General features: G+C 41.2%; 1 protein-coding gene and 1 non-coding gene across 2 annotated transcripts in view; one reads left to right on the top strand and one right to left on the bottom strand.

Annotated features, from left to right (window-relative positions):
* Positions 1-26,761, bottom strand: part of LOC126236606 (transducin beta-like protein 3) — a 157,857-nt gene that overhangs the window by 123,422 nt on the left and 7,674 nt on the right. Inside the window, exon 3 of the mRNA XM_049946043.1 lies at positions 4,957-5,164. Within this exon, the coding sequence (XP_049802000.1) occupies positions 4,957-5,164 (208 nt within the window). The remainder of the gene's footprint in view (positions 1-4,956; positions 5,165-26,761) is intronic.
* Trnas-uga (transfer RNA serine (anticodon UGA)) lies at positions 14,144-14,218 on the top strand. The gene has a single exon. It is a non-coding gene; the product is annotated as a tRNA-Ser (tRNA).

Raw genomic sequence — 26,761 nt, 5'->3', positions numbered from 1 at the left:
AGGAAAGTTCCTGTACAATTTAAATACTTTTGGATCAAAGAAGATCACTCACCAAAAAGCAGAAGCGCTGAGCTGGCAATAGGCATACACAGAAGAAAGAAAACTTGCTAGCTTTCGCAGTTATCCTTTGATGAGTATAAAACACACACACACACACACACACACACACACACACACACACACATGTATATGCCCCAACATGGAGCCAGCTGGACTAACAGAGTCACATATCGACTGTGCTGCAAACTCTGCACAGCTTTTTATGTTGGTATGACTACCAACCAGTTGTCCACCAGGATGAACGGCCACCGTCAAATTGCTGTCAAGAAAATTTGATCATCCTGTAGCACAACATGCAGCTAAACACAACACGCTTAATTTCAATAGCTGCCTCACAGCCTGAGTCATCTGGATCCTTCCCTCCACCACAAGCCTCTCTGAACTACGCAGCTATGAAGTTACCCTTACAACACATCACCCTAGCCTCAATCTCAGGTAACCCACTGTCCCCACACCCTCCACCCAAAAGTTTCCCCTCCCCCCTCCCCCCCATCCTGTCACCCCGTTCCAATTCACCTTCAGCATGTGCCACTTCTCACCAGCACTACGATTGTGCCAGCCGATATACCTGCCGCCTGTCCCTCCCGCATTCCTAGCTGACAAACCAGCCGCCTCCCTCCGAGCCATTAGCCACCCACCCTCCCGTCCTTCTCCCTGCCTCTCACCTCCCTCTCCATCCACTCACCTCACTTGACACTACCCCAACCACAATCAATCCGCCTGGTGAAAAACATCACTGACATTGATAGTCTAGCCTGCACCACGTAGGGGTGTGTGTGTGGGGGGGGGGGGGGGGTTATGGGCTGGTTTTATACTCTAACTCATCATAGGATAACTGCAAAAGCTAGCAAGATTTCCTTCTTTTGCATGTGCCTATCGCCACCTCAATGCCTCTGCTTTTTGCTATTTTCACCTTTATATACAAACAATATTAAAAATCACTTCTTACACATCCTAAGCCAGTTATTACTGTATGGAACTGAACATTCAAATTTTTTGGTGAGTCCTTTAAACTATACAGAACCTTTCTAAGCTCAGAAACTTTACCATTCATTTTATTGCAAAATCCAATAGGTAATTTAACATATAAATCTCCAACTATCTCTCCATACAGAAAAGCATTGCAAATGCCCAGTGATAGATAAGAAATTTATTCCTACAACCACAAAAAAACAGAAAAAGGTTCTCTGAAGCTAATTCTGTTATTGGACTGTATATTTCTGAATAAATAAATCTTCATTGGAAACATTCAGCTACAACACAAGCTTCATAAGAAACAACATTACCTTTCTCACCACTTTTTTTAACCTAAAAACATACTTTGTGTCAATAACATTACAATCATTTAGCTTACATACATTATCCCCTGTGTTATTTTCTTCCAGAACTTGCAGCTCTCTTGCTGTGGCATCTTTCTGATTTTCAGCACCGTTACAAGACATCATTTCAGTGTAGACAGTGGGGGTCAGCAACATTCACTGCTGTCAACAGGCCCAGGCCATAACTCTCAAGTAATTTGGATATTGAATATTCCTCTTTGGTCTCAGATTGTATGGCCTCTCACCTAGTTTCTCCTCTACATTCTTAAAAAGAGTCTTCTTTGTTTTCTCTGTCTTCACTGATTTCTTGTTGTTCTTTAAGCTGACTTCTATTTTCTTCCACAACCTCAATCCTGATTTCTACTTCTTTCTAACCATCTGATTCTGAAATTTTATCTAAGTTCTCTTCTTCACAACAAACAGTATCTGATTCTATTACACAACAAACAGTATCTCATTCTATTACAGGGAAACCAGTTCTCTTCTTCCTTTCAGATACTGCTGGCGGCAAGAAAACTACGTCTCGATGCACCACAATTGTCTTTATGGAAGATATGAATATTCTGTACACCTTCCCATCATTATCATAATCCATAAATAAACCTATTTTATTTTGGGGCCTAGTTTAAATTTCTTTTCTTTGTGTAAAGGAACAGACACAAAAACACCAAATATTTTCAAATCGTCCATGTGTATCTCTCTGTCATAAAAGGCTTCAAAATGAGTTTTAGCTCCTACAGGACTTGGAGCAGTTCAATTTAGTATTATCATTCCTTAGAACTTGAATTTTTAGGCCGGTTTCTCTCTCAGTTTTTGCAATAAAGTTCTTGATCAAACCTTTGACCTCATCCTTTTGTTTCATAAAGAATACTTTGCAATAACCTGAGTAGTCGTCCTTCAAAAGCAAAAAATATGTCACTCCTCCAAGTCAATGCGTCTACATCAATCCACAGACATTTGCATGAACCAGTTCAAGGCAGGCATTAGCTCCTGATGGACTGATGGGGAAAGGCAAGTGATGATGTTTACCTGCCAGATACTCTTCACAGGCGACAAAGTCAGCAATGAAGCCACTCCTTTACATAAAAATAACTCTCTCAGATGCGTAATGTTCTGATGGCACAATTTTTTATGCAACTGCCACACACTCAAGCTTTCAACACGTTTAGGCAAATTTAACAGACCAAATTTCTTAACTCACATGCAGTATCAATATTGAGCAGTGAGAAGTCTCTAGTTTGTTAATAGTGCATTTGTTTGAGTGAATTTTATCTGTGCATGTCAAAATAACCATTGGCAGTACTTATTGTGTTCCGTTTAAGGAAAAAACATACAATAAATTTTATTCACACATTTGGCTAATGCATGAACTTCCTTTTCACTGTTCATGAATTCACACTGTTCCTTGTTTGATACTCAACACATACCTTTGTCCAATACAGTTCCTCCTGAAAGCAGATTGACACATCAAGCACTTTACAAGGTAATGTTTTGATAAACTAAACCCCACTCCGTGCATACAGTTCCGTAGTACCACACTAATCACATCAAGAAGTTTCCCATCAACCACAGCAACCTGCAATGAGCTTCACACACAGTCCAGTTTCTTATTCTTAAACAATTCTCTCCTATTCCACATGTGCTCACTAACACCTGTATCCACAAACCAATTATAAGGGTCAACTCACTGACTTACAACATGAGCCTTTTTGCCTTCCTTGTACTTCAACAATCTGTAATCTCACATCACATGACCCCTTTCCTTACAATACTCGCAGCTTCTCATTTCTCTCTCACTTTATTTTTACATTGTATTACAGAAGTAGTTGAATGCTTGCCACGGACTCACTCTCACACATAGTTTTCAGTTTAGCCCCCACTTCAGCTGACATTTTACACGAGAGTAGGTGAGTGAGTTGCATTACCTTCATCCACGTCACAATAAGTTCCTGCACCTCTGAGTCCTTTTCCAGCCATGTCTTTGCCTCACCTTCTTTCTCATTGGAGGCTTAATAGCTACACCACTGACAATATCTACAAAGCCTTTTCCTCTGAATATCACTTCAATTTTGAATTTCCACGCTGTCCACTTGTCCGCTCAAGACAACTTAAGCACTCATGCACAGACTGTTCCACCATGTCACACCAACAGTATGCCAGTAACGAAAAACTTGTGTTACTCACGATGCCACCAAAAGGCTATGCCATTATCTGAAAAACAGACTTATACACTTGGGCCCAAAACCTGTAATCAGTGGCAGTAAATTAAACTTGATAATAAGTCTGTCATTTAAATATGTAATAGCTTACAACTCAATAGTGGATGACAATGACGCATATAGAAAACAAATAAAAATATAAAGTGTCAGAACATAAATGAGTGCAAACCGAAAAGGCCACCTTAAAACAACATTAATACCGTACCACTATAACAGTTAACTTTCATACACCAGGTGCAAACGCTAAGTTGATCTGGTATATGGAAATCAGTTGTACTTTTGACAGAGAGTTCAAATGTACACCGTAAGAACAGGACAAAACTTTTATATACGACATTGGAATTATTTGACAATCATATGATAAAGACGCAGCCAATGGTCCAAAAATGAATGAATTCATTCAAAACTAGTCATCACTAAGGAATATGTTTGCAACTGTGAGAGAAAATTAATTAAATAATATTACATTTGTCCTAAGCTAACGTTTTGTAATTTGTGACTGTAGCTAATTTTGCTTAATTTGCAAGCTCCTAATAGGATCAGCATAATGCCATAGATGTATTTCAAAACCCACCGTATCATATGGTAAGTAATACATAACAGTGTATTATAGGATCTAGCGCAGTGGGCAGTGAGGACGGTACAGCAGCTAGAAAGGAATGTAGCATAATCAGTACTTGGAGAACCTGTACTGATTCTAAAAGAAGAGATGATGATGATGATGACCAGAGTGACTGCCACTGAAACTGGGTTAGAAAAAAGATAATTTACTGTAGAAAATCCAGAATGGAATGTAACAATATTATGAAAAGGAAAGTTGCTACTCACCATATATATTGTTATAATTTACTGTAGAAAAGACAGATGAACTCTATGGACTGGCTCATGTTTCTTATGCTGTATTGTAGAACACTTTGCCAAAAAGGCAATTGGTTAGGGCAGCAAAAATGGTTAAGTTTGTATAATGAGTACAGTTAATTAATGAAATTCAGAATTTCATCAGCGTGGAACACAACTTCTGCTGTAATAGTAGGCAACATGTGCAGCTGCACACTGTCAGTGTCACACGCCACTGCAGGTAGTTTGCTATTGTCATTTATAAATTCTTGACCCCTCTCTTCTCAGTTGTTCCCCATTAGAATTAGAACATTACATCTCAACTGTAGTGGTGCAACAAAATTACATAAAGACCAAAACATACATCACAGAAAAACGTAAACAGAAATATAGTAAACCAAAACTGAGATTACAGAAAAATCAAAACAGAAAACAATAACAACCTGGAAGTTCTCTGCTACTTTCCTGTGGTCTATCTCATTGCAGAACAAAACATGCAAGTTAGGTAAACACATACATACCTTTCCACTTCCACTGTTTGAACAACCCACTTCGGTGACTTGTTACAAGTACCTCATTATCTGAACTAAGTGTCAGAGCTGTAATGGGATCCTCATCTTCATCCTCTACTGACTCTCCAATAATGGATACAACACGACAATCCTCAACATTTAGAACATTTACGGAGCCACTGCTCTGACACAAAAGCTGCTTGCCATCAGATGTCCACTGGAATACAAATAATTAACATTGAACATTCATGAAGTAGTATGTAATGTATTTGGACTTGTCAACACAAGAAATTGAATGGTACACTTTAAACAAATTTAAAAATATCATTGAATCTCTGTATTTTCTTATACCTCCTTCATCCAGGACAAAAAATGGAAATAGCATAAAGAAAGGGGAAAATGAATGAAGGTCATAGGGAAGGATAAAAGTACCAACTCTGGAACTGACACCATGCCAGCAGTGAGCTAGGCTTAACAAAATACAGTACACTTTCACTAATCCAACCTTCCTTTGCACATATTGGTGCCTGATTAGAAGAAGTTCCAGATTACTAAGAGTCACTGACATTTAGTTTAAACACACAGGTACTATACTTTATTAAATCCAAAGACAGAGTCATTCACATAGAAAACTTAAGTCCTCCAATGTGTACACATAAAGAAGTATCACTCACTATAAAACAACCCAAATTTTTAGTTGTTGCAATGATGACACATGATGGCGGCTTTATTTCACAACCACTTTACAATCACTAAATTGGTGTGACGTGTATTTGGTTGTTGCATAATGTACTCCAGGAAGACATCTACAGCTTTAGAACCAACAGTGCGAGAAATCTTCATGCTTTCTGCTCCTATGCCTTCTTCTTCACTGTTACAGTTTCATTTATCTCACAGTTTTCCTCATTCAGCCACTTACCAACACAATCTTCAGCATGATAAAATCTTGCCAGGTGATCAACTGAGTTACAGCATTGTCTTGTTGCAATGTTTCAATGAATTCATACCCGTCACCTTCAGGCAAAGTGTTGGGATGCTGTGTTCTGCATATATGTATAGCTGCTGGACTGATGACCTCTTCTTTGTGCAGACCAACCACCCATATCCAGAAGAGGGTGCTATGTTCATGTGGGGGTGGGGGGGGTGGGAGGGGGGTAATTCAGTGTAGCCGATTGTGGGACAATGCAGCACGGCCCTGGTCCAGGCACTGAGTCCTGGTGTCTGTCCATTCTGTCAATGGACACCACCGCCTTCAGGACAGAGCATTCCTGTAGTATTTTCATAACTGCAGTATCCCACACTTTGTCAAGTTGAAATTCACTATCCCAGTATCTACACTGGTGACCAAAATTAAACCAACAAATGGAAATTTTGCAAGGCTGTGTTTATTTTGGCACAAAACAGTATGAACAGGTGACAGTAAAGTAGTAGCAATTTAAATAATACAGAATATAATCAACTGCAACATGCATAATGATAGACAAAAATGATCTTCATTTTTTTTTCCAACAACAGATTTGCACACACATTCTGACAACTGGTTAATGTGCTTAGTATGGCGTGTGACCACCTTTGGCACCAATACAGATCTGACAATGATGAGACATGCTGTGAATGATGTCATTAATCTCATGTTGAGGCAATAATGCCCTTTCTTCCTGCAGAGCTGTTCACAAGTCTTAGAGAGTGGTTGGTGAATGCTGACATGATGCAACCCATCTCCTTAGTACATGCCAGACATGCTTTATAGGATTAAAATCAGGAGAGCAAGCAGGCCATGCCATGTGTGCAATATCTTCTGTTTCCAAAAAAACATCAACCACCCATGCTCTATTAAATGATAATTAATCGAAACCCTCAGCTGCCGACAAGTGTTGTTGATATACGTCAATGGGGACAGCTGAAAATGTGTACCCCGACTGGGACTCGAACCCGCGATCTCCTGCTTACATGGCAGACGCTCTATCCATCTGACCCACCGAGGGCACAGGGGATAGCATGACTCCAGGGACTTATCCCCTGGACGCTTCCCATGAGACCCACTTTCCCAACTGTCCACAATCTACATTCGTAATGTATTTGCCCATTCACTCATTACTCGCGCCAACTAAGGTGACGATTCCCATAAGAGTTCAGGCAAAGTGTGCGCATTCGCACTGAAGAAGGTCAATGGCCGGGTAGCCTTTAACTATATTCTCACGTAGAAGAAGGTGTGATTAGATGAATGACAAACACTAACTTCACTTAACAAAGGTTTATTCAGCACTTGCACATGCAAGAGCGCAGAGTGAACTGCCTCCCGCCAGAACACATACAGCATACAGGGTGTTACAAAAAGATACGGCCAAACTTTCAGGAAACATTCCTCACACACAAATAAAGATAAGATGTTATGTGGACATGAGTCTGGAAAAGCTTAATTTCCATGTTAGAGCTCATTTTAGTTTCGTCAGTATGTACTGTACTTCCTCAATTCACCGCCAGTTGGCCTAAATGAAGGAAGGTAATGTTGACTTTGGTGCTTGTGCTGACATGCGACTCATTGCTCTACAGTACAGGCATTGTTGATGATGTCTTGATTGGGCCCCATGTTCTTCCACCTACGCTCAATGGAGCACGTTATCATGATTTCATACGGCATACTCTACCTGTGCTGCTAGAACATGTGCCTTTACAAGTACGACACAACATGTGGTTCATGCACGATGGAGCTCCTGCACATTTCAGTCGAAGTGCTCGTACGCTTCTCAACAACAGATTCGGTGACCGATGGATTGGTAGAGGTGGACCAATTCCATGGCCTCCATGCTCTCCTGATCTCAACCCTCTTGACTTTCATTTATGGGGGCATTTGAAAGCTCTTGTCTACACAACCCCGGTACCAAATGTAGAGGCTCTTCGTGCTCGTATTGAGGACGGATGTGATACAATACGCCATTCTCCAGGGCTGCATCAGCACATCAGGGATTCCATGCGACGGAGGGTGGATGCATGTATCCTCGCTAACGAAGGACATTTTGAACATTTCCTGTAACAAAGTGTTTGAAGTCACGCTGGTACGTTCTGTTGCTGTGTGTTTCCATTCCATGATTAATGTGATTTGAAGAGAAGTAATAAAATGAGCTCGAACATGGAAAGTAAGCGTTTCCGGACACATGTCCACATAACATATTTTCTTTCTTTGTGTGTGAGGAATGTTTCCTGAAAGTTTGGCCGTACCTTTTTGTAACACCCTTATATACAGCTACAAAACATTCCAGTACAATGAATCTTGACATTTATGGACACTTCTAGAATGTACTCTAACCGAATATAGAAATTAAAGTGGTACAATCCAGGTGAGTTTTGAACTCACAACCCTCCATTCAAGAGCTTAGTATCATAACCACTATACCACGCTACTACTCAGCCTCATCTGCAACATTGCTCCCTCCTTAAGAGAACAGCGTCTCGGTGTTACGTCGTCCTAGTCCGGGAATGAGTCATCGGTCCTGCATACTCTGACTCCCGATGACTGATGCTCGCCCTGGCAGTGATCTTCTTAGAACTTCTTTTGCCGCTACACTCTTCCGTCACCTTTCCAACTGCTGCCTGTCGCCGGAGCTTCGAATTTAGCCCGGGTGGCAGGATTCTTGTAGGACTTCATTCGAAGTATGTGGACCGTACCTCTGATCTTTCGGCATCTTGTGTCAGGGTCGAAATCTTCAACTTCATAAGTAACATCAGACAACTGTCTTACAACCTTATAAGGTCCAAAGTAGCACCTGAGGAGCTTCTCAGAGAGACCAACTTTCCGAACAGGAGTGAAGATCCAGACGAGGTCACCAGGCTGGTAGACAACAGGGCAGTGGCTCACGTCAGACCTTAGGTGATCATTTTCTTAAGCCTTCAGCGTGCGGAGTTGATCTAGCTGCCGAGTTTCCTCAGGTCTGGTTAACACCTGGCCGATTAAGTCGGCGTCCACGTCATCAGGATGTAACAGAAACACAGTGTCCATCGTCGTAGTCGCCTCACGCCCATGCACCAGGAAAAATGGCGTAAATCCTGTGGTGTCTTGTTTGGCGATGTTGTAGGCAAACGTCACGAAAGGTAGCACCTCATCCCAGTTGCTCCGTTCAACACTGACGAACATTGATAGTATGTCGGCCAAGGTCTTATTAAGGCGTTCAGTAAGCCCATTAATTTGCGGATGGTAGGTAGTCGTCATGTGACAAGTAATGTTGCACCGACGGTTTATCTCTGTCACAAAATTCGATTGAAAAATTTTCCCTCGATCCGTAATTAATGACCTTGGGGCACCGTGTTTTAATACAATGTCTTCCACGATGAATTTGGCTACCTCGGATGTTTTCATGGCTTTTGTAATGGCATAGCGTGCCAGATAATCAGTGCAAACAATAATCCATCTATTGCCACTAGCAGAAGTTGGAAATTGTCCGAGGAGGTCAATCCCAACACGCTGGAAAGGTGTTTCGGCTGGTGGAATTGTTATGAGTCGGACAGGTGGTTTCTGAGGAACTGCCTTTCTCCTCTGGCACTCTCTACAGTGTGACACATAGTGACGGACACTCCTAATAAACCTGGCCAGAAAAATCTCTTGCGGATTCTATAGTAAGTCTTAATAAATCCTAGATGTCTGGCCTCAGGTGTGTCATGGAATTTCTGCCTAACATCTAAGTGCATGTGTTTAGGAATCACTGGTAGCCACCTCTTTCCAAATGGATCAAAGTTTTTCTTGCAAAGTAATCCATTAACTACCTTAAATTGTCCTTTCACATGCTCTGACCGATCTAAGGCAAGCATAATTTGAGATATCTTGGCGTCCTCCTCCTGCTCAGCAGAGAGGTCCTAGAGTCCAGCGAGACAGTCACTATCTTCATCAAAGTCTTGATGGTCTTGCATAGGGTTTCTTGAGAGACAGTCGGCATCTTGGTGTTTTCTTCCACTTCTGTACACTATGGTAATGTCATACTCTTGAAGATGTAGTGCCCATCTGGTAAGTCATCCAGTTGGATCCTTAAGAACTGTCAACCAACAAAGTTAATGATGGTCTGTAACAACTGTGAATGGCCTTCCATTGAGATACTGTCGAAATTTCACATGGCCCAGATCACGGCAAGACATTCTCTTTCTGTAGTTGAGACTTTCGGCTTTTGTAAGTGTTCTAGAAGCATAGGCTATAACCTTCTCTTTTCCATCCAAAATTTGCACCAGAACAGCACTGAGCCCATACCCATTGGCATCTGTGTGTAGTTCTGTAGGTGCTCTCTCATCGTACAGACCAAGGACAGGGTCAGTCGTCAGAGCTTTTCACAGCACATTGAAAGAACCTTGTTGAGCACCACCCCAGATCAGCTTTTAACAACTCTTGGAGTGGCCTGGCTTTGATACAAAAGTCTTTGATAAAACGACGGTAATAAGAACATAATCTGAGGAAGCTTCTCACATCTCTAATACTTTTAGGAATAGGAAATTCTGTTATAGATCTCACCTTTTCTGGGTCTGGACGCACACCTTCATTTGACACAAGGTGTCCAAGTATTTTGATTTCTTTTGTTCCAAAGAGACATTTTCTTGGATTAAGTTTCAGTCTGCCTTGTTGGAAACACTTAAGAACGACCCTCAGTCTTTTTATATGTTCATAAAATGTCTCTGAGAACACTATAATCTCATCTAAATAACAAAGACACATCGTCCACTTCAGGTGACGTAGAAGATTATCCATCATCCATTCAAAAGTTGCTGGTGCATTACACAAACTGAACAGCATTACCTTAAACTCATACCGGCCCTCAGGGGTGATGAATGCAGTTTTCTCACAATCAGCCTCATCTATTTCGATTTGCCAGTATCCCGAGTACATGTCCATGGTTGAGAAAACTTAGCCCCCTTCAGACAATCTAGAGTATCGCCAATTCATGGAAGAGGGTAAACGTCCTGCCAACTGTCATCCTTCTTCCTGACGAGGACCACTGGTGATGACCATGGGCTCTGTGAAGGCTGAATGATGTTATTCATCATCATTTTCTCTACCTCATCGCAAATTAATCAACATTCCATTGCTGTCACACAGTATGCTTTCTGACTTATTGGTTGATGGTCTCCAGTGCTAATCCGCTGCTTCACCACCGATTTGTCTAATATGCTCTTCACCTGTGGATCACAGCATTTAGAGACCTCTTGAAGAATGGCATGTAGCTTCTTCTGTTGTTCCTTGGTGAGTTCTGGTGATATTCGAGCTAGAAGATCTTGTCTCATAGTGGTAGCACTAATTTCGCCCACAGACTCGGCATGGGAGGTTTCTCAGATGTTCTTCAATTAACGGCTCAGCTGCTGCTACGCACATGCATCTTGGAAGGATCTGCAGTTCTCAGCGATAGTTAACTATCCACAATTCACCGAATCCATTCTTAAACGAAACAACAGAGGCTGGGATGACCAAGTTATTCTTCAGTGGTATGCTTCTCTCACATTCCACTACAAGATCCATGGGTTGATGCGTGGCATAACACGTGACAGTTATCTTTCTAGCGCTGACTGCAGGAATGATCACTTCATCCAGCACACACAGTCTCAACACACTTGGATGTGCATCTTAACCATCCACAGTATCTCATCTCGTCTAGCATAATCTTCGAGTGACCACAATCAATAATTGCCTGAGAAGCTTTCAAAAAGCCCCATCCGAGAATGACGTCATGACTATACTCTTGTACAACGATACATTCTAAGGGCTGTGTATGGCCACTTATACCCACATGAATGGTACATCTTCCTGTAGGTTTTACATATTTCCCATTAGCCATCTTCAGCAGAGATGTTTTGCTATCGATGAATACAGTTTTCTTCAACTGGCGACGATACTTCTCCGAAATGACTGACTGTGATGCTCCAGAGTCCACAAGAGCATGGGCTGATTGGCCATCCATGAGGATACCGATGTAGTTTCCTATTATTTTTGTAGTGATCGGCGGCAGAGGATCTTTCTCTTCGGAGGCCTCACCTCCAAGGAAGGTCACACCCTTTAGTTTTCCAGGTTGTGGCGGCTGGTGATCAGCTAGAGCTTCCAAACAGCGATGCAGACCTTGATCGGCTGTTGGGGAGCGTCCTCTACAGCGTCTAGCTTGTGGCGATGGTGACCTACGTCGTCCTCCACCCACATCTTTTTGTTCATCTTCGTCGTCCCGGAGTTGGCATCGGCTAAGATCGGTCTGCTGTCTTCTGGCACGGGTGCCATCAAATATCCGCCGCCTTTCTCGACAATAGTGCACCACATGTCCCGGTCGTCCACAGTAGAAACATACTGGTTGGTTATCCTGGGTCCTCCAGACATCAGTCTTCCTTGGTACCCAAACAGGTTCCTCATGCAGCATTGTAGGGATGTAACTCTGCCTGGGTCTCGACTTTTTCACCGTTTTAGAGGGAAATGAAGGACGAGAGATTGGGTTCAATGTCTGATCCACTTCCTCCCTTATGAGCTCTTGAAGCGTCTCCGTTTTTTTGCTCGCCGTGCAATCCGAGTGCCTTCTGAACTTCCTCTCGCACTATCTGACGGAGAATACTTGTGAAATCAGTTGCTTCCTCCATCACAGACATTGATACGACGTTTGGAAGCCGTTCAAACTTTTTGCATGTAATTCTTTTTTGATGCATTGTCTCAATACACTGGCACCATTTTATGAAGTTGTCTGCTGTCAAAACCTCCTTCAGGAGTAGGGCCTGATACATGTCCCCAGCAACACCCTTCATGAGATGTGCAAACTTATGCTCCTCCTCCATTCTAGGATCCACTATTTTACACAGCTCCGAGATGTCTTTAATGTAGGATGCTGTAGTTTCTCCTGGCACTGTGTCTTGCACTTTAATTTATGTTCAGCCCTGCACTTCTGTCGTGTGTCACCGAAGTACTTGCACAGTTCCGCATGGAGTATTTCCCAGCTTGTGAACTTCTCCTCGTTATTCTCATACCATTGCTTGGCAGTGCCCTCCAAGTAGAAAAATACGTTAGCCAAACACACGGTGACATCTCATTTGTTAAATTTGGCTTTACACTCATATACCTTCAGCCACTTGTTTGGATCTTGGCCATCATCACCAGAGAACCTGGAAGGACGTCTCATGTGGTGGCACACAGTTGCTGTCATCATAACGTCCTGTTCTTCTTCTGTCTCCGATAGATTGCAATCTGTTGAATATGGCTCAAACTCTGTCGTGACCTGATGGGACCCACTGTGTTGTCGATAATGTGCACTATCACAAGTTCCAATACACAGCGTCTCCACCAGAATAATGACACGTAGAAGAAGGTGTGATTAGATGAATGACGAACACTAACTTCACTTAATGAAGGTTTATTCAGTACTTGCACATACAAGAGCACGGAGCGAACTGCCTCCGGCCAGAACACATACAGTATATATACAGCTACAGAAAATTCCAGTACAACGAGTCTTGACATCTGTGAACACTTCTAGAATGTACTCGAATCTAATATAGAAATTAAAATGGTACAATCCAGGTGAGTTTCGAACTCACGACCCTACATTCAACAGTTTAGTATCATAACCACTACACCACGCTACTACTCAGCCTCTTCTGCGACAATATGAAGATAGTAATTGTTCTGAAAGAACTGATACCAATGATGACAAAGCAGCTCCTCTAGAAAGAAATGATAATTAATCAAAACCCTCAGCTGCCGACAGGTGGTGTTGATATATCTCAATGGAGACAGCTGAAAATGTGTGCCCCAACCGGGACTCGAACCCGGGATCTCCTGCTTACATGGCACACGCTCTATCCATCTGAGCCACCGAGGGCACAGAGGGAAGCGTGACTGCAAGGACTTAACCCCTGCACGCTTCCTGTGAGACCCACATTCCCAACTGTCCACAACCTACATTCGTAATGTTCCTACAGGATATTTGCCCATTCACTCATTACTCGCGCCAACTAAGGTGACAATTTCCGTAAGAGTTCAGGCAAAGTGTTCGCATTCGCACAGAAGAAGTCAATGGTTGGGTAGCCTTTAACTATACGAAGATAGTAATTGTTCCGAAAGAACAGATACCAGTGATGATCATGCAGGTTCTCTAATCCTTAGGAACATCACAAATGTAGGTTGTGGGCAGTTGGGAATGTGGATCTCATGGGAAGTGTGCAGGGGATAAGTCCCTGCAGTCATGCTATCCTGTATGCCCTCGGTGGCTCATATGGATAGAGCGTCTGCCATGAAAGCAGGAGATCCCGGGTTCGAGTCCCGGTCGGGGCACACATTTTCAGCTGTCCCCACTGAGGTATATCAACAACACCTGTCGGCAGCTGAGGGTTTCGATTAATTATCATTACTTTCTAGAGAAGCTGCATGGTCATCATTGGTATCTGTTCTTTCGGAACAGTTACTATCTTCATATAGTTAAAGGCTACCCAGCCATGGACCTCCTTCTGTGCGAATGCACACACTTTACCCGAATTCCCACAGGAATCGTCACCTTAGTTGGCATGAATAATGAGTGAATGGGCAAATATCCTTTAGGAACATTACGATTGTAGGTTGTGGACAGTTGGGAACGTGGATCTCACGGGAAGCATGCAGGGGTAAGTCCCTGCAATCGCACTATCCTCTGTGCCCTTGGTGGCTCAGATGGATAGAGCATCTGCCATGTAAGCAGGATATCCTGGGTTCGAGTCCCGGTCAGGGCACACATTTTCATCTGTCCCCATTGAGGTATATCAACAACCGCTGTCGGCAACTGACAGTTTCGATTAATTATCATTTCTTTCTAGAGAAGCTGCATGGTCATGACTGGTATCTGTTCTTTCGGAACAGTTACTATCTTCACATGCTCTATGATGTCGACCATTATCGTCCAATACGAGTCTGGGCCCACAGCACCTCACAACATGCAAGAGATCCCAAAATCTCCTCACAGTACCTGACAGCAGTTAAATCTTGATGATTAAGCCATACAATTTCATGAATAGGTGTTAAAGTGCTCAACACAATCCCTACCCACACCATTAGGAATCCTCATCAATATCAATTTCTTACCACAATGTTTGGGTCCCAAAATCATGTTCCACGTGCCCCCCAGATGCGTATGTGTTGAGAATTACTCTCTAGGCCAAATTGTGACTCATCAGTGAAAAGAACATTGGCCCTCACTTCGACCTTCCAGGTGGCATGTTGATGGCTCCACTCTAAGATGTTCCCTTCTGTAAAGACATGCCAGAGGTAAATAGACAGCAGGTCTCCAACAATAAAGGCCACTCTGCTGAAGCTTTCTGTACACCATTTGTTTTGGTACAACATGTCCAGGGGATGATGCTAGTTTCTGTGCACTACTAAGGAGGTACTGTCATGCTCTTACAGCCAAATAATGGTCCACTCTTTCTGAAGTCACACTTTCTTCCTATGGCCCTCCACAGGAGAGTGTCTGTAGGTATCTTCTCTGTGCCATACTGCACTATCTATGACTGTGTACACAGCATTTGTGAATGTGCAACTACCCAGCAAACAAAGCCCCGCTTGATAACTGCCCTCACGTCGTCATTGGCGTGGCTGTCTGTTGATCCAAATGCCATCTTCTGTGCAGAACACAATTGTAATGACATCTGTTGACAGTTTGTATGATTATATGGTGAATTATAACAATATTATGAAAAGGACAGTTGCCACTCACCATATAGCAGAGATGCTGCATCGCAGATTGGCACAACAAAAAGATTGTCACAAATGAAGCTTTAGGCCATGAAGGCCTTCAACACACACACACACACACACACACACACACACACACACACACACACACATGCGAATGCAACTCACACACTACTACAGTCTCAGGCAACTGAAACCACACTTACAGTATGGTTTCAGTTGCCTGAGACTGCAGTTTGTGTGTGTGTGTGTGTGTGTGTGTGTGTGTGTGTGTGTGTGTGTGTGTGTGTGTATATACACATGTCTACTGTTGACGAAGGCCTTAATGCCTGAAAGATTTATTTGTGACAGTCTATCTGTTCTGCTTATCTGCGGCTCAGCATCTCTGCTATATGGTGAGTGACAACTTCCCTTTTCATAACATTGTTACATTCCATCCTGGATTTTCCATCATATGGTGAATTAGATGTAAAACAGGGAAATAGTAGTCTGTTGCTTTAATTTGGACACCAGTGTATATAGCTGCTAGACTGAAGACCTCTTCTTTGGGCAGAAGAGGGTTGTATGTTGGTGGTGGAGGAATGCTGTGCAGTCATTGGTGAGAGAACACAGCATGTCCCTGGAGTGGACATTGAGTCATGGTGTCTGTCCATGGGGTCTGTCCATTCCATCCACGGACACTGCCACCTCCAGAACAGAGCATTCCTGTAGTATTTTCGTAACTGTGGAATCCAACCCTGTGTCGAGTTGAAATCCACTATCCCTGTATCTACATAGCTGCTGGACTGATGACCTCTTCTTTGGGCAGGCCAACTCCACATCTTCAGAAGAGGGTCGTATGTTGGTGGTGGAGGAATGCCTTGCAGTCATTGGTGAGAGAACACAGCATGTCCCTGATGTGGACATTGAGTCATGGTATCTGTCCATTCCATCCACGGATACGGACACAGTTTCCCTGTCCTGCTACTACCAACTGCTGTCGCAAGAGCAAACACAGTTTTCCAATGTGTAGTAGTGGACTGATGCAGTCAATGCTGTCACTAATGTGGAAGATGACAACAACAAGCAGCTGGAAGGTGATTATGAAAGTAAAGAAGGTCAAACTGAACCACCAGTGGGTGAGTTTATGAAACCTTCTCAGTGAAAGGAATAACAAGAAGAGACCAAATTAACTATTTCTTTGTTAAAAGTTAATAGCTAATGTAACTATAAACAGGACCAGCAATGTCTTAAATGAAATAAAAAATACAGATTTAAACAAGGAATTATGCTGTAGATATTAAATAAAATAAATAGTTGAATCTCAGAATAGATAGTTTCAATAAATAACTAAATAGTCAAGATAAAAAGAAATACCGAGAAGTTTTCAGCTGCCATTGAAGCTTCTAACCAAAAAATGCAGACAGATATGCTGAATTAAATGCTAGTGTTATGAAACTTGACAAACTACTGGGAGGAGACACAGTTAAAATCAGATATTAGTATAGTTAATGATCAATTGAATAATTTTAAAACTAACATTAGAAGAAGTGAAAAAAAAGAACAAATGCTTGAAATAGGAGTTCAACAAAAATTTAGAAGCAATGTGAACTGAAGTCATAGAAGTGGTGCAGGAAGCATCATCTAATATAAATGCCCAAAGAAAATCACAGGAAGAGAATATCTTGAAAGTAGTACTGAGTTAAGGGAAACACAATACGAATTAGAAACTAGAGAAACACATGGACTGTAGCAATCACTTTTTTACAGAAGTGAAAGAAATATTTCAACACAACCCCACTTGAGAAATGGGAAAATAGTACCTGTACCTGCAAATTTTGTACTCAAGAGAACATATTGAAAGTTACACTAAATTACTAGGCAAATGGAAGATATGGTTAGCCACACAAATGTTAAATGTACTGCAAGGACTACTAGTATAGAAAACAGTGACAGAGATTGTAGGACTCGCACAAATTAATTGAAGGAAAAGTTGGAGGAATCTGTAAACATAGGAGAAATGAAAATATCATGCCTTCACCTACTGACCATTCATCTAAGATATTTCAGAACCCACCCCATTTAGGTTTGTGTGGTCTTGGGTCCAGTAACTGATTAGTTTCTGCTGCTTTCCCCCAAACCAATATTTCTCTTTAAATTACATCTCAAAAGTCTTCCAATTCTGGAATTTCTTCACATTAAGGTCTTCGCATTCTCCAGCTTTGGCCTTTAGATGCCCTCATAAATTTGCTTTTGTTTTTGACATTCTGTGTTGGTGTGAAAGCATCTTCAAATGTCCATAAAAAGGCTACAGGATGTAGTTCCCGTTCAGGCTCGGAACATAGAAACTTATTTGAAGAATGTCTCCTACTTATTAGACAAAATTCCTCCAACCACTCATTCATCTTTCCTATCATCTTTCTGGGTGATGTCTGACTGATCGGTAGACTGTGGACTTTTAGGTTAAAACCTATTCCTTTCCTGATTTCTTACTTATAAATAAAATTGCACTTTTGCATATCACAACTAATTAAACTTGATATTGTTAATTTTATAATGCCTAAAATAGCCTACTTTCACGTTACCACCTATTTTTGCCTATTTTACCTTTAAAATCCCAAAATATGTATTTTTTTAATGTCACATAAAATTCTTGCATATTGAAAGATTGTAATTGCTGGCTAACTGCCTGTTTCCACAAATATTCGTAGGTCTTGAACTGACGTAAGATGAAAGAAGAACTAAGAACCCTAAAAACATAACAACTAACCTCTTTGTCGCATGCCTGGCAGAATACAATTTTTCCACCTGTTGTGTAGAGTGGAAACTCTGGCACCACTGTTGTTTATGACTAGAACTGGAACTAGCTGTTTTCAGCATTTTCTTCGAATTGCGAATTTCTTCTCACATCATCAACACCAGAGCATCTTTGAAGCATAATATTTTCTAAATACTGCTTAAAATTATACTAGAGATACTGGGATTCAACTGTTCACTTTTATTGTAACTTTTAAGTTACAGATTTCAATTTCGATATAAAGTAAGCAGTGTGAAAATGTCATACATGAAGGACTAATCATAAATGTTTTTAAAATGATGCACCAAGTTCTAATTCTTTTAAAGCCTTGAGTTGTAACAAAAATCTATTCAGTGACGAGATATCTGGAAAACTAAAACTGCTAAACTGTACTGCATGTTTTGTTTTATTTTATTTCTTTTATTTGCTAAAATTAAGCATCGTTGTCCCTTAAAGTGTCAATACTTTTTATATGCACTTCTATATAGCATCTTGTAACTTTATTACATTAGATTTCAAGTGTGAGTTGTGTCATGCTATTGTGGCAGCAAATCTCTCTTCAAAAACTAAAAAATCCTGTTTTCAAAGGATTTCTTGAGAAGTACTGCCATCACTCTGTTCCTGTAGATTCAACACTGAGCAAATATTAGGTGGATTCAGCTTACACAGACGCATTGTATAGAATCCGAGAAGAAATTGTGGAATCTTACAAATGAATTACTGTTGATGGAATCTTGTCCAGTACGTGGCAAATTTGATTGTTGGAAAGTTGGACCCAGATGCTGAAGATGTTATATACAAATGGCATGGATGTGAACAAGATGCTTCTGACCTTCACAGATTCCACTGCATATATGTATTTCAGATGCTTCAAATTTTCTATTCTTTCAAGCTGCATTTAACTTCTGTAGCATGTGGTACCAACCGTATAGCAGAACAAGTTAATCAATCTCTATTGTAAAGAAAGCTTTTGTTAAGGAACCATCAAGGATATAAGCATTCAAAGAACAATTTCCAGATGTCCCTTGGAACCTGAATCTGTTGTTATCCACTGAAGCATTCGTTAGCAGTAGTGGAATGCTACAGTAAGCATCACCCAGCAGTCCAGAGAGTAACTGAAAATCTACCACAGGAAGCTGCCTTTGTAACTTTAGCAAAACCATTACTCAAAGATCATTCAAATACAACGGGGTTTAGCATATATTAGAGCCAACTACACATTTCTGCCAAGAATTATTTTCAAATTACAAAGCTCAGGGAGACCTAGCTACAGGAACATATTTTTACTGGGGTAAGTCAAAAAGAAAGTTAATTGAAGTGCCAGGAGAAGTGGGAGAAAAATTATGAGCAAAAATGTAAAAGGTTTTGCAGAAGAACACCAGCAAGCAGCATACATATTTAACAGAAAATCCAGCTCCCCTCACAGCAGCATTTCTGTCCAACATGAGCCAAAAGCCAAGTATGTCCATGCCACATCTGTTGACGTAGAATGCTTTCCTGTTTTTGGCTTTTAAATTAATACTGACTGATAAAAACCATAGTTTTTCTATGGAAAACCTAGAAAAGGTTTTAATTATTCTGTAAGGCAAACTATGGCCCTTGTCTCAAACCACAAGTGTATCTGTAACATATTAAATTATGTATTACATATATTTCAACATATAGCTGTATGTGTTTGATATTGCATTTTTATCTTAGAAAAACTTGAAAGGTTTGGGATGAGTTTGAACATTAAAGTGGTTGGATGTTTGCTGTGTTGTGCAATTTGGACATTAAGATGGTAGAATATATGCTCTGTTGAGCAACTGTGCATATTTTCATTTTCCTTGCTTTTAATGAATAGTATTATGCTCATGTCGACACTGTATTTTACATTATATGCAGTTTCTCTGCATAATACTTTTAGGGTCTATTTTAAATTTTATATAGCATAAATGAGGTACTGAAAAAGTCTATTTTAGCCACCTAAAATGTACTTTTTATGGTCTACAAATCTGCAGTCTACTGATCAGTTAAATATAAACTTGTGCTTGTTCGGAAAAAAAGAGAATGCCAACATATAGATTGTTAACTATAATGTAAATAATAGTTGATATTTTTTATGAGACTGACAATTATTGTTCATTCATGTATCTAAATCTATTGCATAAACAAACTGTCACTCTCGATTACTGTTAAACAGACTTCATTACTTGTGATTGGACATCTGGAGCAAAATTACTGCTACCAACATTTGTACAGCTAGTGCTAGCACAACCACATTTACATTGTTTTGTATCTATATGATACAGTTAACAGTTACCATGTTTTAATACACCATTATTCATTATATTTAATTTTTCTTTCATGATGATTTGATTCTTGTTGATGTTGTTTTTTATTATTTTATATGGGACCAAGCAAGTGCCACGTCCGACTGGGGCTCATCCACTGTGCATCATAGACTGTACACTGTGGCGCCTATCGCACGGGCTACAGATGTTGAGGGGGCAAGCTCCATGATATCGCAAACACTGTTCTTTGGATTTTTTAATAATTATTATTGTTATTTTCTTCTGTCTTTATTGAGAGATGTTCATCAGAATGGAGCCAACAGCCTTGCCGCAGTGGTAACACCAGTTTCCATCACCGTCAGATCACCGAAGTCAAGTGCTGTCGGACTGGGATAGCACTTGGATGGGTGACCATTCGGTCTGCCAAGCGCTGTTGGCAAGCAGGGTGCACTCAGCCCTTGTGAGGCAAACTGAGTAGCTATGCAATTGAGATGTAGTGACTCCAGTCTCGTAAACTGACATATGGCAAGGAGAGCAGTGTGCTGACCACATGCCCCTCCATATCCACATCCAGTGACGCCTGCAGGCTGAGGGTGACACGGCTTGCTGGTCGATCCTGTTGGGCCTTCATGGCCTGTTCGGGTAGAGTTTAGTTTTGTTAGAATGGAACAGAGGCATGTAAATCAGCTCTACCAAGCAGTCTGTAATATAGATGAAGAAAATACGTCAGCAAAAATTTACTGTACTTTACAATTGTACTTAAAGAAACTGCAATTGAATTTATATCAAGTTAGCTTCTTGCTAAAAAGAAAAAAAAGAGTCATTGAACATGCTAATTCAGAAAATGTGAATATGTGTGTGTGTGTGTGTGTGTGTGTGTGTGTGTGTCAGAAACCCCACATTGAATGAAAAGTTGGGGAGCACTGGAGATGAGTTTAATGAGAGACTCATACATGGTAATCCTGTTATGCACATTGACTGATACAGCCACTGTTTGTTGGTGGTGCGGGTCTGTACCATAAGTTCCATTGCCTATGTATGTGTCCTGAATCCACTAATATGGGAACCATCATCGTGCTGGTGTCTGTATCATGGATAGGATGGTCATCATTTGGTCAATTAGTCCGAACTAAGGCACATACCCTATCACTTTTGTATCAACCCTTTAATGTCTGTTGTTAATACCTCACTTCAATTTTTGTGATAATGGTAAATCTCTCTTATAATAAGCATTATTTTGCTTTTCTGGGTCTGTCCTTTGAGATATTGTGTTGTTCTTGTCAGCACAACAACCTAATGCTACTTTTTTTTCTGTCCTAGGTGTACTTGTTGGTACAGATTTGCAATTCCTTGAGCACGTGCAGATTGTATTGTTTTCATTAAATTTACTGTTTGAGTGGAACACTGACTTTTTAAACAGTCTCCTTCATTACAGGAAAATGGAGTGACTTCATTACAAAGAAACTATGTGGCTTAATGGTCTTCAATGACTGTTTCACATAAGAGTACTGAGTACATTGAGTAACCTTGATTTCCTATACTTTTCTCCTTGAAGCCCCTACATTCATTGTCACAAAAATAATTGTTTTCCAGAGCAAATCAAATGCATGGGTGGAGCAGTACATTGTGTATTTGGTTCATGGGCAGTTGAAACAAATTGCCGCATATCACTAGCCTTTGCCAGAAATGTTGGCACTTGAGGCTATGCACTTTAACTTTTAGTAAGATGAAATAAGTAGCTATGTACTCAGTCCCTTTTTAAGGATGAAACATAAAGCTACACACTCAGGTCTTGAATATAAAACTGAATATAAGAATAGTGTGTTCTGTCTTTCAGACAAAACTATCCACTCTTCATAGTATTCTTAATCACACACTATCAACTTATTATCCTTGTTGGTATCAAGAAAAACCCTCTTACTGTAATTCAGAGCGGCATGTAGTTCGGCAGTTACAGCATCACGTAATCAACATTTTACTTACTTGAGCAACCTCAGTTAGAAGTGAGCCATTCCAGGAATTCTGCTGATTTTATTGACTCTGAAAGTTCTCCTACTACTTTCTAAATAATACACAGGTGGCTATTTCCTCACAAGTGCATTCATCTCGTGTAACATCTCATGAAATCTGTTGTTCGGGAGTGATAACTGTCAAACAGACCAACCAAACTGCTGAGAGTGTTCGTGTTATAAACTATAGATTCCATTCATACCCCATGATCAGGGCAATAATAGTGAATCCAGACATAGCTCAGCATTATCTGACAAACCTAATACTACAAAGGTCAGTATGTGTCCTATATGTTCCCACAAACAACCTTATCAGCTTGAAAGCCAACTACTCCATTACCACTTAGCATGCTTAACATGTTGAGGAATTTATTTAAAAAATTTACCACTTTTGTAATATGGGTGGTGAAGTCAGGATTCCCAGTCTCTGTGGTATGCAACGTTTCACTACCATGATCCACTTTGACAGCTGAAGAATATCCAGAATTTACAGTTACAGGTGACTAGTAATATTCATCTATGCCCATATGAGGAACCACCATATGCAGCCAACGCAGTTTCCATGAGGCACACATGATCTGGCACAATCTTAAGGCCTGTATGACTTATCATGGGCCGACAGCAGTTCTGCAATGACCAATACTTGTACATCCCTCAAGATCACACCAACGGCTGTTACATTACACTTGAAGATGGTGGCAATTCCCATTTACCAAAATGCATGAATAACCAACAAATTTATCTGGCCTAAAATACTTTAATGACACTCCTGCAGTTTCTTCAATCATATATCAAACATTTAAGTTCCATGTTTTATGGAACATAACTATAAGGTCCACTCTCTTGTGCAACATATCATGTGCTTCACCAAAATAATACATTTTCTGAGGGAGAGAGATTGATTACTGAATACTTATTTTTCGATCAGAAAAACATGTCTGTATTAGACAATCCAGTTGGTGCAGGTACTACCATCTACTGCAGGAAGAGGATGTACATCTCAAAACGAAATACATATATGCATAGCAAACAAACAGTTTTAAAAAATACAACAGGTATAGTATCTGCAGGACACGAACATGTTGGTGAGGTTTAGAACTATGCATTCAAGTAAACCAAATGTTCAAAATTGCAGTTATAATAATGAATGCTTATATCCTCATGACTGGACCAGGAAGAGTGAAGACTTTGGCAACACTACCAGCTAAAATTTTCATAGTGAACTCACCTTTCATTTTTTTAGTTTATATATAATATACGTATATAATATGCGTTAAAGTAATCGTTGGAGACTTGCCCATTATCTAGTACAGATTTTCTGAATTTACCTTGCCGTTTTAATTTGTATAACATAAAACGCATAAAATATAGCAAATTGCTTTAATGATGGCACTAATGTAGGCTACAATACAGATCAATATGTTACCACAACCCTTACTTAACATTCATACCAATTGGCTTTGCTATCTTCAGGACCAAACTGTCACCTTTTTTTCTAAACTAATCTACAGCTACACCTACACTTCAACTCACATTGTCAATTAGAGGTGATGGAAGGAGGAGGGGAGGAGCTACAATCACACTCTAGCCCCAAATGACCTCTAGTATAGAAAAATGCCTATGTCTGTGCCATACTACATGTGCTTTTCACTATAAAAACTAAAATTTCAAAAGCTCTACTGCTTATTAGACAAATTTGGGATAGCAGAAGATTGTTGTACCTGCGACATCACTAAGATGGTAGACACCCTTATTTCAAGCTTATGCAACACGATGATGACCACAACATAACTCAATACAGAAGCGAACAGACACAAATAATACAAAAAATACTTAATTTCAGTTGTGGAAATTAGGATGTTTTAGGTGAGATGAGCTAAATACATGACAGTGCTAATAATCAAGATGGACCAAAACAAATGCTAACTCAAAAATCAAGTGTATAAAATGCTCATAAATCAACTCAGCCACAGTGAAAAAAATGGTATTGGAGACTTGACTTGGCCTATATAGCTCACATAAAGTCCACGATATCACAAACTCACACACAACTCCAAAATGTTGGTTGGTTTGTTTAAAAGAGGGGGGAAGGGACCAAAATGCTTGGTCATTGGTCCCTTGTTCCAAATAAGACAATGCCACAAGGGGGAGAATAAAACAAACAAGACATACAACACAAAACGGAAAGAAAAGAAAAACCACAAGAATGAAGGAAAAGTAACAAACACTAAAAGGAACAAAAGAGGACAAGAAAATAACAGACACGCAAGAAGAGAGTAAAACAAGAAAGCAGATTACAGTGGCTGGCCGACTACAAGAATAAAAAGGAGATACCAGCCACTCTGCAACACATTAAAACCTCCACCCTAAAAGCGTTAGGGTGGAGGACACAGAGGGACAAAGGACATGCGCGAAAACTTAGATCAAACGATAAAACCCACGCTCACAAATAAAATGTAAAACTAAAGCTGCTGTTGAGTCACTGTTGCCCAACACCGAAGGTAGGGTGCTGGGAAAGTTAAAAGTCTGCCACAGAGTGGCTAAAAGTGGGCAATCCAGCAAGAGGTGGACAACCGTAGTTTGTGAGCCACAGCGACACCGATGTGGGTCCCCGTGACGGAGCAGGTAACCATGTATTAGCCATGTATGGCCAATGCAAGGCCGGCACAGTCCTGTGAGAGGACTGCATGGAAGACTTTCACACATTCATAGTCTCCTTAATGACACGCAGTTTGTTCACATACTGTTACGCCATTCTGTCTCCCAAAACCGAAAAACCCTGTGGCATAAGACAGAACGCAGGTCAGGTTCAGAGAAGCCGATCTCCATAAGCGGTTTCCGCGTAGCCTGTTTGGCCAGCCTGTCGGCAAGTTCATTGCCTGGGATTCAAACGTAACTTGGGGTCCAGACAAACACCACTGAACAACTGGGCCATTCCAGGGCATATATGGACTCCTGGATGGTCGCTACCAAAGGATGACGAGGGTAGCACTGGTTGATAGCTTGTAGGCTACTCAAGGAGTCAGTACAGAGAAGAAATGAATCCTCAGGGCATGAGCGGATGTGCTCAAGAGCACGAGATGTAGCCACCAGCTCTGCAGTGAGAACACTGCAGCCATCGAGCAAGGAATGCTGTTCAATATGTCCTCCATGGACACACAAGAAGCCGACATGACCATCAGCCAATGAGCTACTGGTATAAACCACTTCATGGCCTCGGTACACGTCAAGAATCGACAGGAAGTGGCAGCGGAGAGCTGCGGCATTAACTGAGTCCTTAGGGTCATGTGAAAGGGCCTTGGTGTACACCATGGAGGTGTACAAGAATGGACCTCAAGTATAGGTGGTCAAGGCAAGGGCTTCAGTTTGAATATAAGGGATCGGACGCGAACTGCAATTGTAAGCCCTGACCTGGGGCACTGATGCGGGAGATGAACCGCCAAGGGTAGGAAAAGGAGACAGTAATACGGATGCGCAGGGGAACTACAAACATCTGCAACATAACTGGTGAGCAGTTGTGCATGCCTAACCGTCAATGGAGGGGACCCAGCTTCCATCAGGACACTGATCACTGGACTTGTCCTCAAAGCTCCTGCCGCTAGCCGAACACCACAGTGGTGTGCTGGGTCGAGTAAATGCAATGCTGAGGGCGCTGCCAAACCATAAACCACACTACCATAGTCAAGGTGGGATTGAACAAGGGCTGCAGCAGTGTAGAGCGATCTGCAACCCAGTTGGTGTCGCTCAGGCAGCAGAGAGCAGTGAGGTGCTGCCAGCACTTCCGCTTAAGCTGACGAAGGTAAGGAAGCCAAGTCAATTGGGCGTTGAAAACTAGTCCTAAGAATTGATATGTCTCCAATATAGTGAGTGGATCGTCATTAAGGTAAAGTTCTGCTTCCAAAAGAATGGTACGATGCCAACAGAAGTGCATAACACAAGACTTTGCGACCAAAAACTGGAAACCGTGAGCTAGAGCCCATGACTGTGCCTTGTAGATGGCTCCCTGAAGGCTCAGCAACACCAGTACTGGAGGAGCAGTACAAATTGCAGAAGTCAGCTGCATACACAGAAGGTAAGACTGACGGCCCTACAGCTG

The sequence above is a fragment of the Schistocerca nitens genome, chromosome 2 (assembly GCF_023898315.1).
Source record: "Schistocerca nitens isolate TAMUIC-IGC-003100 chromosome 2, iqSchNite1.1, whole genome shotgun sequence".
Lineage (NCBI taxonomy): Eukaryota > Metazoa > Arthropoda > Insecta > Orthoptera > Acrididae > Schistocerca > Schistocerca nitens.
This window is presented reverse-complemented; position numbering and strand designations above follow the sequence as displayed.